The following is a 13674-nucleotide window of genomic DNA, read 5'->3' on the forward strand; positions in this document are numbered from 1 at the left end:
GGTATGATACAGCTCGAGAAGCCACCATTACAGCCGAAGGGTAAAGCATCGATTTTCCCGGCTGCTACCACGCTTAGTGCAAATCTGGGATGATTCTGCCCCTAGATTTTGTTCTCAAGTCCCAGTAGGGAGTTTGAACCCAGGACCAGTGGGCACAGAGGCATAAGTGCTAATAACTGAGCCACAGTTGGCTTGGCCAGCATTTATTGCCCATTTGTGCTTAGTTATCCTGAGGAGACTGTAATGGGCCTTTTTTTTAGCAAGGTCACTTTCAACATGAGTCACATTGGATACTTAATTTGGAAGATGTGTTCTATATAATCTAGCAACTATTATTGTTATTTTTTCTGGAGCCAACTCACAAATTGTGATTCAATTTCATAACTTGCCATAAAATGAATTGAATACTTGACTTTAGGCTTGCTAGTCCAGCACCAAAAGCACTTCACTAAACTACACTGTAGCTGATGTGTTTGAGATTTTGATTTTAGTCTGGTCAGCCTAGCAACCCAGAAATAAAGAGCCGTATATCTCAATCCCACCTGTTTATGCTCTTGGAGCTTTATATTTCCTCCCTCTCTTTGAAGACCATCATTAAAGCATATATCTTTCCAAGTTCAGACAAGCTGCAGGAGACATGTACCAAGGTTTCTGGCTGTGCTTCCCTGAACTTCGCTTCCTTTTCCATAGAGAAACATCTCCCTTTCCAGCCATGTCTTTCCAATGACAGGATGGCTTTGAGATCAGTGTCTCACCGTGTAGCAGATCTGTGTGCAAGACAATGTCGAACTCGATTGTTCCTCGTGGATGCTTTAGCAGTTTTCCTTATTCTGTAATAATTGAGCAGTCTAATCTGTATGTTGGTGCCTCTTTTAAACCAGGCACTGGAGAAAGTGGCAAAAGCACATTCATCAAACAGATGAGAATCATCCATGGGTCTGGATACTCAGAAGAAGAGAGGAAAGCCTTTGCAAAGTTGGTCTACCAGAACATAATCACTGCAATACAGTCAATTATAAGAGCAATGGATACCTTGAATATACAATACCAGCAGCAGGGAAATAAGGTAAGATCAAAAGGAATGATGTTATAAAATGGCCAATATAAGTCTTCTGGTTTTAATTTGTTCCTTCTTGGGATTGTTGTAGTAATTGTAAGTTAACCCATTTCTTACTGCTGTGGGGATCATGTGACTGTATAGGCGAATGAGCCCTAAGCATGGGGAATCTTAGGGGTGGAGCTTTTTTAGCTTTGGTCTTGGAACAAGCATATAGTCTCACCTGGAGGCTATAAATAAAGTTTACTGCTTCTCACAAGAAACCCATCCTGCACTCACTTTTATTACTATTGTTTGTTTGTTTTATGTGAGGATGGTTCTGTCTATACTTCAACAGTTTCTATTTCATCTTCTGTATGAGTCCGTAAGAAATAAGGATGGCAGGGGATGAATTTCTAAGTTCAGTCTATTGACTGAGAGCCTAAACATCTTCTGTAAGAGCACCCTAAGAAATAAGAGTGGAAGGGGCGAATTTCGAAATTTAAGCTACTGACTGGGAACCTTGTCTGTCAGCCATACCTATCGAGAAACTGCAGGTGGAAGAATGTTGGCATGGTGCCACAATTAATAGAAATCATTGTCAAAAGGTCAGCATTTTTTTCTGTATATGTGTCTGGTTCGCTAAAGCTGCAAGCTTGGAAAATCAGCTCAACCTCTTGTTACTTTTGGAATTGCACAAGTGCTTAAAAACAAGGAAAGTCAATGGTTTATAAGGCCATTGAAACTCATTTTAGTGCCCCGTCTCTCAGAGCCTTTTTTGGTTAAGTGATACTTTGTACTGACATTGGAACATCTCAGGCTGCCTCACTTAATGAATGTTTACAGAAGGCTGTCTGTTGCACAGGTAATGGCAGCCACTTCTTGCTATTACCGTTTCACAGGCAGCAAGTGACAGATGGACAATTAATCTTTTTTTTTTGCTGGTGTTGTTTGAAGGGGGAATGTTGGCCAGACACAAGAAGAACTCATTGCTGTTTTTCAAATAGTTACATAAGATTTTTAACATTCACCTGAAACAGGCAGACAGGAGCTCAGCTCATTAACGGCACAATTGTCTGCAATTTTTTGGTTGCCTGTTGGTTGGCAGATGGGCAAATCAGCCAGTTTCATCAAACCTCACCCACAGGCTGGGTGAGCTCTCCGTGATGAAATAAAACATAAATAAATTTCTGTGGACAGCATTTTCAGTCGCTAAATTTTCAGGTGATTTATTATGATGCATGGACACTTTCTTTCAGCTTCTCAAACCTTTATTTTTGATTTTTCAGGTCTTCAGCTCCCTAAGGCAGCTTCCTGCCTTCAGTGAGCTTGCTCTCAGCGCCGGCCCGCGCCCATGGCCGTTAATTGGCCAGCCAGCCTGAAATGGCGGTCGGTGGCCATTCGCGGGTCTGCCAATTGCGCCCGCCCACCGATCTAAGAATTCAGGCCATTGTGTTATCCAAAGGGCAGGACTGCCTCATTATTGCAACTGGTGCTCAGCCATTTGATTTACGGATGCTCCTGCCAATGGACTCCATCCACCCGCTCAGCCACCAGTGTACCATGGCTCCCGTATCTGTAATCCACAAGATACACAGCAGTACCCACCAAGGTTACTTTGACAGTCCCTCACTCACCCTTAATCCCTCCACCAAGAAGGACAAGAGCACCTTGGGAACACCGTCAGCTCCATGGTTCCTTCGCTCAGTATCCTTACTGTTCTTTCATCGTTGTTGGGTCACTGTCCTGGGATCCTTCGCCCGAAACCTTTGTGGGAACCCCATCACCACAAGGACTGCAGCAGTTTATGGAGAAGGCCCACCTGCATGTTGTCAGGGCAACTAGGTATGGGCAATATATGAGGCCTTCTCAATAAGGCCCACATCTCAAAAACAATTTATTTTGAAAGTGCTGCTTTTTGATTCATATGGCACAGGTTACATGTTAAAATATTGGAACGTTTTCCTGAATTTTGAAAAGAATGATGTACAGTGGAAGATTGGCCCTTCACTGCAGAATGTATCTATAAACAAGAGGTACTTGGAACGAGGAGGAAGATGAGGTCAGGGACTTTTGTGTCAACAGGCATTTTTGTTTCAATATTAATTTGCAGGTGCAAAAAGGAACAGGATACTGACAGAAATATTACCTGTTTGGCTGAATGAAGCATTTGCTCAGACTAAATTATTTTCTTGCCAGACAATCTCAAGTGGGTAATCTCACACCATTAATCCTCTATTTGCTTTTGCCAGTGAAGTGTATTAGTTCAGGTAGCCAGCATTTATCAGCTGTGACAACAAGCAACATGGAAAGGGAGATAGGGAAATATTTCATTTGGACCTTATTAATAATGCATTTCACTTACAAATTCTATACTTCCACAGCCACAGTAGGGCTATGTTCAAATATTACATCATACCAAGAGAATGGAAGCCATTCTTGCTTCACTTCTGAAATTATTCCATCCTGTAAGAAGGATTGCGATGGAGACCACATCAAGATAAAGTACTTAACATCTTGAAAGGTTATCAGCGCTCGTTTGTTCTCTTCACAGTGAGACTAGACTGTGCTAAGTATATGTTTCATGGGTACTTACACCAGGCACCTGATATCTCCATTCAAAGAGCAAGAAATTACTTTAAACAAAGGTCTTTGACCTTTTCTTGTGTTTTTCATGCCCAAGGAGTGCAATGTTAGCCTCAAGTAGCCACAAACTTAGTGAGGCATAGTACAACTAGATGCAAAAGTAAAGTGTGCTCTACACGGCCCAACAATATGCTTCAAAAATAGAAACAAAATGTGCTGAAAATGCTGGACAGGTCAAGCAGAATCTGTGGAGAGAGAAACAGAGTTAACATTTCAGGTCAATGAGCTTTCATCTTGAAGTGGAAGAAGTTAGAGATGTAACAGAAGTTCAGCAAGTACAGAGGAAGAAAAGGGGAACCGTGGGGGAAGAAGCAAAAGGGAAGGCCTGTTGGTAGGATGCACAGTGGGAGTGATTAAACAATAAAAGGGATGATGGTGAAAGGTGAAAAGGGTGGTGGTGGGTCAAGTAAAGAAGCAAAAGATGAGTTGAGAGGCTTTGTAAATGGCAACAACACAATTGTTACCAGTAAGATAAAAGCAAAATACTGTGGATGCTGCAAATCTAGAACTAAAACAAAAATACTGGGAAAAACTCAGCAGGTCTGACACATCTGCAGAGAGGGATACAGTTGACATTTAGAGTCTGTATGACCCTTCATCAGAACTAAGACATATTGAAAGAAGATGAACTCTTTGTCCTTTTGTCTATGACATCTTTGGCAGTCTCTAATTGGCCTCCACCTATCACTGGCCCCCTATCGAGCTCTCCTGTCTCACCCCCTTCTACCAGCTTATATTTCATCTCATTTCTATATGTCTTAGCTCTGTTGAAGGGTCATACGGACTCAAAAAGTCAACTGTATCCCTCTCCGCAGATGCTGTCAGGCCTGCTGAGTTTCCAGGTATTTTTGTTTTTGTTCAGCTATCACCAGTGCCTGCTATTTAAAAAAAGGCACGAACAGTTCTCAGGTCCAGCTGGAGAAAAGCAATGCCTGCTGCAACAGTGTGGTATTTTCCATCCCAGCACACTAACTAATCCTAGGCCTGTCTGAGTGACACTGCAAATTAATGCAAATTAGAGTTAGTTTTGTGGGTAGGCCCATAGCCCACCAACAGCAGGATTGAGACTGTCTAAAGCCCCATAAGTCGCATAGCTAGGTGTCAGTAGAGACATTTATCCCATCAATCTGGACTGGATTTGAACCCACTCTCGCTGGTGAAAAGCTTACTGCACCAACCAGTTCCCTAAACAAGGTGTTACTATAACTTGCATTTGTGTATCAGTTGTAAGATGGCAACATCTCAAAGCACTTCACAAGGTAGAGAGCAGCAGGGAAGGGATGGGTTTGGAGGAAGTCATTTACATGGTCAAAGAGGTGTTTTTCTTAGGAGGCTTTTGACAGCAGGAAGAGTGGTAGGAAGGAAAAATGATTTTAGAAGAGAACTACAGAGGCCAAGTGTGTAGTATTTGTTAACCCAGCCTCTTTTGGAGCAGAGGGAACAGGCATCAGATGATAATTTGAATTCCGAGCATTGATGGGTACTGTGAGCTTTGCATAGCTGGTGAAATTCAAAGTGGGCAGAATAAGGCTGTTGTGAGCTTTGAAACTGAGGACCTTGAAGTTGATTTGTTAAGTTCAGGCAACCAGTGGAGTTTGGCAGTGGCTAGGGTGATAGGTTGTAGGGAAGAGGACAGAGAATGGGGAGTTGGGGCTTTGCAAAGAGTAGAGACAGGGATGGAAGTAAGGGAAGCATCTGATAAGTCAATGGGGTTTAGGATTTAGCAGCAGTGGTCGAAACCCAGGCTATAAGTAGGCATTGCTGTGAAGGGAGAAGAATGTGGTTTTGATGACAGACTGTCAGTGGAATGAAAGGTTCTACCAGGTTAAACAGGATGGTCAAATGTATCACCTAAACTATTGAAGAAATGGAAGTGAAATTCCTCCTATTGATAATTAGGCTGGAAAAGCTAGGAAATTTCCGGTTAGTAGACATACCAACCTTTACATGAAATTATTACTGACAATAATGATAATAATTCCTTTGTCCATGTTACATAAGACACATTGCACCAGGAAACATTTCTCCATTAAAATTTTTGTAAACGTTTTGGTTAATTGTTGAAGAATGTAACTATTTAACCACAAATAGCTTCTGGTGGTTTTGGAAGCAAGAAGCTATTTATGAAAGTAGTAAACTATTAACAGGAAATTTCGATTGAGTAAAGAGAGCCCTTTAGTAATAATAGAGCTGTTATTTTTGGTTGGAGTTCCCGGACCCGGTCTTTAACAAATCAGTGCTTGCCTGCAAGCCAATGGCAACAAGACAAGAAGGAATTGCTTATGTGTCAGGTCAGCCAATGCTTGGAAGGGAATGATAATTTAAAGTGAGTTCCGACATCTTTTCTTTCAAAGTCTGTCCACTTTCACCTGTTCTTTTACCTCAGATTCCCAACATTCACACATTTCCTTTTAGCTGAAATAAGTGGTTACAGAACAGACATAGGGAAAAATTTCACCCTCCCCCATCGGGGGGTGGGGGTGGGGGTGGGGGTGAGGGTGGGGGAGGTGCAGGAGCGGGTGCAGGCAGGTGTGCCTCCAATCGGCGCGCCCGATCAATTTTACATGGGCAGGGCCAACTAAGGCTAAGTGCTGCCTCAGGGAGATTGGCTCCAAATCTAAAAAATGATAAGGAGACGAAAACAAAATTTCCCTGACATGTCCTCTCATGTGACACTGTCACATGATTTGGGACATGTCCATCAATTTTTGTGAAACCTTTATTAAATATTTAAAAACCCTCATGAAACCTCATCCGACCCGTGGATGAGGTTTCGTGCTTTTGCTTAAGCCCGCCGGAGATCCCGGCCTGTCCACCAACCCTAAGGTCGGACGGGCAGGTTCATTAACTATGTTAAGTACTTATTCAATGGCCTCAATAGGCCGTTGACAGGTCGGCGGGCGCACAACTGACTCGGCTGCGCCCCCGCCGACCTGAAAATGGAAATGACGCGGGGTGACATCAGGAGTTCCGCCTGCCGTCATCCCGCGTCATTTTACGCGTCAGGCGAGCGGGCTCTGCCCCCACTTGCCGACCAGAAGAGACCATAAGACCATAAGACATAGGAGCAGAAATTAGGCCATTCGGCCCATTGAGTCTGCTCTGCCATTCAATCATGGCTGATAAGCTTCTCAACCCCATTCTCCCGCCTTCTCCCCAGAACATCCTGCCCATAGCTTCTGAAGTGAGTGCTGCTCCCCGGCACAACTACATAGAGATAAGCTTCTTGTGGAGGGGACAGCAACAGAATCAGGACCCTTTTCTATGATTATCTCATAGCTCAGCTATAGGGAGTAAATAATACCTGATATTCCAGCTTGGAGCATTATAAGGACATAAGATCACAAGAAATATGAGTAGGATAGGCCTTTTGAGCCATTCATCGTGATCGTTGCTGATCTTCTACCTCAACTCTCTTCCCACACCATCCCTCTCTCCCCTAATTCCCTTAGTATTCAAAAATTAGCAATTTCTATCTTGAAATGCTCAACAATTGAGCAACTCTCTAGCGTAGGGAGTTCCAAAGATTCATGAGCCTTAATGTGAAGAAATTTCTCCTCTTCTCAGTCCTAAATGGCAGACCTCTTATCCTGAGACTGTGATCTCTAGTTCCAGGCTTTCTTACCAGCAGAAATATCCTCCCAGCACCAATCAAGTCCCTTAAGAATTTTATATGTTTCAGTGAGATCACCTCTCGGGAACATAGGCCTAGCCTACACAATTTCTCCTTGTAGGACAATCCCCTCTTCCCAGGAATCAACTTAGCTTTGCTTTTATTCATTCGTGGTATGTGACTGTTGCTGGCAAGGCCAGCATTTATTGCCCATCCCTAATTGCCCTTGAGAAGGTGGTGGTGAGCTGCCTTCTTGAACTGCTCCAGCCTATGCGGTGTAGAAACATCCATATTGTTGTTAGGGAGGATGTTCCAGGATTTTGACCCAGTGACTGTGAATCATCATTGCATTTCGTCCAAGGCAAGTTTATCTTTTCTTGTGTAAAGAGACTAAAATTGTACATTGCATAGTTGGTGGGGTCTCACCATGCCCTATTCAATTGCTGTAAGACTTCTTCACTCTTAGACTCCAATCCCTGTGTAATTGGCTAACATACCATTTGCTTTTCTAATTGCTTCCTGAACCTGCATGTTAACTTTCTGTGACCCATGTACGATGACACCCAAATCCCTTGTAACGCCAATATTTCTCAGTCTCTCACCTTTTAAAAAAAAGCTTTTTATATTTTTCCTTTCAAAGTGGATAATTTCCCATATTATATTCATCTGCCATGTTCTTGCCCACTCACATTACCTATCCAAGTCCCTTTGCATGCTCCTCACAGCTTACTCTCACCTTGTATTGTCAGAAAACATGGATACTCGGGCCCCTAACCTAAGAATACATTGTAAATAGCTGAGAGGGTACCCTAGTTACAGCGTACTAAACCAAAAATGACCCATTTATTCACACTCTCTCTTTTCTGTCTGTTAACCAATCCTCATCCATGCTAATATATTGCTCCTAATCCCATAAACCGTAATTTTGTGTAATAAGCTCTTGTTTGGTACCTTATCAGATGTTTTTTTAGCAATCTGAATACACAACATTTTGTAAAGTCATTTTTGTAAAGTCAATCCCCCTGGCACCTGTGTGTGATTTTACAAGTTAACATAGGAATTTGCCATTATGAATGTGGAAATAGAAATATAAAAGAGAAAAGCTGACAAGAAATGTTTCAGATATGAGATTATTTATTTATTACTCGTTGATGTCCTGCAATATTGTACACAGAGTGTCAAGAAAAATTGTAACCTTTGAATGAATCAGGGTTAGAGTACAGGAGATAATTGGACCAGGGTGCAAGGGTGTAATTCAGTCCCAATTTTAAAGTTATACATTCCATTCTTATTTTTATATTGGTGCACACTATGTCAACATTTAAAATGGAAATGCTTATGTAAACTTGTCACGCAGTAATTACACCCTCCCTCCAGTAATGGTGCTGTACCACTTCCTTCTGGTTAACTCCTACAGTGGTAACCATTTGGAATTTGTCGAACATACTTCATAACAAACTGGAGAACAAAAGTCAGGGAATCAAATCCATGCCACTTCTACCATTTATATTATTATTTAATTTAACAGGAAAATTCTCAGGTAATAAAGGAATTAGAAGTCTATAAATTCACTACTCTTGAAAGACTACATGCGGATGCGATTAAAAGCTTATGGAATGATCCAGGAGTAAGGGCATGCTATGAACGGCGTCGGGAGTACCAGTTGCTTGACTCTACAAATTAGTAAGTCCTTATTATAATTTTTTTTTTCCTTTCAGATGTTCCCTCTGTGCACAGTTCAATTAGAATGAACAACAATGTCAGTCATTGCATTTTAATTCTGTCTGTGCTGCCTGTTTTGATAATTCAGGAATGTAGGAAATTTGCCTGAGGAATTCCAATGTGTTTTTGTTTGATTTCAGCATCTAGCCACCTGCTTCTCAATCCCGTAATTCTCCAGATTCGATCATCTGACTTTTGTTGCTCGGCTTGTTATGAACTGTGTTCGACAAATTCTAACTGGTTACCACAGCAGGAGTTAACCAGAAGATGGTGGTACAGCACCATTACTGGAGGGAGGGTGTAATTACAGCATGACAAGTTTACATAAGCATTTCCAATTTAAATGCCAACATAATGTGCCAAGTGGAATGTATCAGTTTAAAATTTGGACTCAATTATGTCCATGCACTCTGGCCAATTATCTCCTGCCCTCTAACCATGATTCATTCAAAGATTACGATTACTGTTTGCCTCTTGAGCTGACATATGATTTAATGGTCTTACGTTTCCACATATAGAGCCTTGGAGACATTTACAGCATATAAGGGGACCATTCGGTCCATGCGAGCTCTCTGTGGAGCAATCTAGTCAGTCCCACTCCTCCGCTCGGTCCCTGAAGACCTACAAGTTTATTGCCTTCGAATGCCCATCCAATTTCCTTTTCCCCCTTGATTGTTTCTGCTTTCACCAGCTTTGTGAGCAGCGAGCTCCAGATCATTTTACCACTCGCTGTATAAAAAACATTTTTCCTCAACATTCCCCTGCATCTCTTGCCCAAAATATTAAACCTGTGTCCCCTAGTCCTTGAATAATCAGCTAATATCTATTAGCCTCTGTGTGAAATAGTTTTCTCTGAATTCCCTACTTGCTTCCCATTGAATGGGATTTTCATCTCACTACTACCCCCTCCTTAGGCAGAAACAGAATCATAGATACTTTGGAGTTGGCTGTCCACCTGTTCCAATGTTCGGCCCGGCCCTGATTTAGGCAGTCTGTGCTCCCTCAGGAACAGGCAGCGGCCTCATTAATACATTAAATAGGGTTCAAATGACACAGTTAAGACCCCTATAGAATTTTGTTGTCAATCAGTGCTGTCACCTCTGTGTCCTGACAAACTATGGGTGTAGCAGGTTGGGCAGTAGCAGGGCTTTTGAAAGGGATTATAAACTACAGTCACACGAAGCTGGAGGCAGATGTGGCATTCACATTTCCTGCATTGCTTTAGGGATTTTTAAGCCTTAGAGACTTTCTCAAGATGAATTCCTTGCTGCTTTGCATACTCTTTGTATTTCCCTATCAGTGCTTCATTGACCTGCCCTATTTAATTCCCACCTTTAAGGTGCTGTTGTAGATTTGTGCCCCTCACAAATGACGAACTGCCTATTTTTTTTTATTATTCTTATTCTTTCACAGGATGTGGATGTCACTGGCTAGGCCAGCACTTATTGTTGGAGATCAAATTGGCTGGGAAACTCAGAAATGTAGCTAATGTGGAGGCCCTGCTGAGTTTAACAGCACTCATTTGATCTCTTTCCCCTGGTTTCCCAACTGGCGGCCAGTCAGATTTGAGCGGCTGACTAGTTGTTGGGTGAGAAGGCCAGTGCTGAAAGGTGGGGCATGGGGAGGAGAGAGGAAGGGAGAGATCGTGGGGGGTAGGGGGACAAATCACAGATCCAGTGGGAGATCATGGGATTGGTGGGAGGTTATCAACTGGAGGATAGATTGGTCAGAGGGAGGTCATGGGATGAGGACTGGAGTGGGTTGAAGTGATTGATGTGAAGGGATGTTAGCTTGGAGCTCTGGGGATGAAGGGAAACTTCCAGTCCTCCTAACCCACAATAGTCCTAGAAAGACAAGCATCTGCTGGATCCGGTCCATCTTGCGTTCCTTCAATTGCCAACTCTCGAACCCAGGGAAAGACAGCTCGTGGAAACTAGATCTAATTGGCTGCTAAAATATGAGGCACATAGCATCATTAGGGCATTTAAATAATGGACCAGCCTCCAGAGAACAGATTATTCCCACTCCCCCAATATCCTTCTGTTAAAACCAGAAGTCAACACATTCAAGACTGACTGGTAATGGATTTCAAAGTTTGGAAATTTTACCCCCTGATCATCCTCCACCTATTTGGAAGGGTGAGGGGGTTAAAATTAGATACAATGTCCCCAACATTGTGTCTCAGATTTGGAATGCTTCATTTTCTAAGAGAGATTCCTACTCTCACACTACCCTTAAGGAGTCTCGCCTTTAATTTTTGATGAATGCTTTCTTTACATGTGTTAACCTCACCTAATTTATAAGCTGCTTGCATCAAAAATTGGAGGTAGCCTAGCACTTCAAACTTTGGGACGGGTGCATGGCTGTCATCACCTATCACAACGTAGAGCTCTTAATGGCTCATGGAGCCTTATATTCTATTCCTGCTTCTATTTCCTATGTTCTTTGACACAGGGGGAATGTGAGGATGAACCTTTTTGCACAGTAAGTGGTAATGACCTGGAACTTGTGTTCTTGTGTTCTTCTGAACTCACTATATACGGGATTGTGAAAGTGGATACGATCAATGATTTCAAAAGGAAATTGGGTTTCACTCGAAGGAAATAAACTTGCAGGGCTATGGGGATAAAGCAGGAGGAAATGGGACTGACTAGATTGATCTGTAGTGAGATAGCATGGATTGGATTGGCCAAATGGTCGCCTTCTGTGCTATAATGTTTTTGCCACTGAATCTATGCTACATCTTTCCTGTGATTTCCTTCATTGAACAATGGGTCCATCTTAATGTGTATCAATGCTCTAAGGTTGAGGACGCAATGCTCCTGCTACATCCTTTAAATCCTACTGGTGCCCTACTCTCACTAGTCTGTTTATTTCTTTTGCAGTTACCTGACTGACATTGATCGAATTGCAGCTAGTGATTATATACCAACAGATCAAGATGTATTGAGGGTTCGAGTACCAACGACAGGCATTAATGAGTATTCATTTAATATGCATCGAGTATCCTTAAGGTATGCAGAATCCACTTTATGGGAATGAGAAGAAAAGTCTAAACTCATTGGGAGTATATGTTCCTGGCTCAACAGCAAAAGGAGTTAGCAAAATAAACTCTTTAATCACCCTGATTTGTTTGTTAACAGTAGTGAACAGAGGAAAATATATCCTCTAAAGTGGGGCAGGGGGCAATGTTTCAACAGCTGGAAGCATGTATTGTGCACCAGTGGAATTATATTTTAAATCTAATTTTCCAAAGTATGCACTGGTAAGTCCCACAATAATTAAACTATTATTTACAAGGAAGCCTGATACCCAGCCCAGCAATGTAACTTTTAACATTTCGAGTCCTCATGACCCTTCGACAGAACTTGCGTTCGAGTCCAAGAAAGAGTTGAAATATAAGCTGGTTTAAGGTGTGTGTGTGGGGGGCGGACCCCCCCACACACACACATTAAACCAGCTTATATTTCAACTCTTTCTTGGACTCGAACGCAAGTTCTGTCGAAGGGTCATGAGGACTCGAAACGTCAACTCTTTTCTTCTCCGCCGATGCTGCCAGACCTGCTGAGTTTTTCCAGGTAATTCTGTTTTTGTTTTGGATTTCCAGCATCCGCAGTTTTTTTGTTTTTAACTTTTAACATGCTTTATTTCCATTGACCTGAAGGTTGTATTCCCTTTCACTTTCATTTCTATTCTTCCCCACTCATTCATGTTTTCTCCTTGCCTCATTTCCCTTCTTCCCACCTTATTATCCTCTCTCTCTCTCTGTCTCTCTCTCTCTCTCACACGTACTGTCTCACTCACAATCCTCACTTTTAACACTTGTCATTCCATTCCTCACATTTCTTCTTTTACTGCCTCTCTGACTCAACCTCTCCCTGTCTCTCATTCCTTCTTTTCCTCTTTCATTCTCTCTTTCCCTCCTTTTTCTCCCCTCATTTCCTCTTTTTTTCACATTTCCTGTCATTTATACTTCCATTGCACACAGGGAGCAGAAGGTGTAAGAGAACCAGACTGTATAAGGATTCAAAACAAAAACAGAATTACCTGGAAAAACTCAGCAGGTCTGGCAGCATCGGCGGAGAAGAAAAGAGTTGACGTTTCGAGTCCTCATGACCCTTCAACAGAACTGATTTTTCTTTACAAGGAGAGGGAAATATAAGCCGGTTTAAGATGGTGGGGGGGGCGCGGTTGGGTGGGGGGAGAGAAGTGGGGGGGTGGTGTGGTTGTAGGGACAAGCTAGCAGTGATAGGAGCAGATCATCAAAAGATGTCACAGACAAAAGAACAAAAGAACACAGAGGTGTTGAAGTTGGTGATATTATCTAAACGAATGTGCTAATTAAGAATGGATGGTAGGGCACTCAAGGTATAGCTCTAGTGGGGGTGGGGGAGCATAAAAGATTTAAAAATAATGGAAATAGGTGGGAAAAGAAAAATCTATATAAATTATTGGAAAAAAAACAAAAGGAAGGGAGAAGAAACAGAAAGGGGGTGGGGATGGAGGAGGGAGTTCAAGACCTAAAGTTGTTGAATTCAATATTCAGTCCGGAAGGCTGTAAAGTGCCTAAAGGATTCAGACAGGGCGTGGTAGGAGAAGCAAGCACACAGCAGGGCGTTGGCAAATCTAGGTAGCTGTTATTAACGTGAATAGAAAA

The 13674-nt window shown here is 42.3% G+C and overlaps 1 protein-coding gene across 4 annotated transcripts in view; it reads left to right on the forward strand.

Annotated features, from left to right (window-relative positions):
• LOC121286949 (guanine nucleotide-binding protein subunit alpha-11-like) overlaps nucleotides 1-13674 on the forward strand; it is a 55655-nt gene that overhangs the window by 11992 nt on the left and 29989 nt on the right. For all 4 annotated transcript variants that reach the window (XR_005945123.1, XR_005945122.1, XR_005945121.1 and 1 more), the window contains exons 2-4: nucleotides 882-1066; nucleotides 8824-8978; nucleotides 11903-12031. Coding sequence is in view for 1 of the 4 variants with exons in the window: in XM_041204283.1 (XP_041060217.1) it covers nucleotides 882-1066; nucleotides 8824-8978; nucleotides 11903-12031 (469 nt within the window). In the remaining 3 variants the exon portion in view is untranslated. The remainder of the gene's footprint in view (nucleotides 1-881; nucleotides 1067-8823; nucleotides 8979-11902; nucleotides 12032-13674) is intronic.

This window comes from Carcharodon carcharias, chromosome 14, assembly GCF_017639515.1.
Source record: "Carcharodon carcharias isolate sCarCar2 chromosome 14, sCarCar2.pri, whole genome shotgun sequence".
Taxonomy (NCBI): Eukaryota; Metazoa; Chordata; class Chondrichthyes; order Lamniformes; family Lamnidae; genus Carcharodon; species Carcharodon carcharias.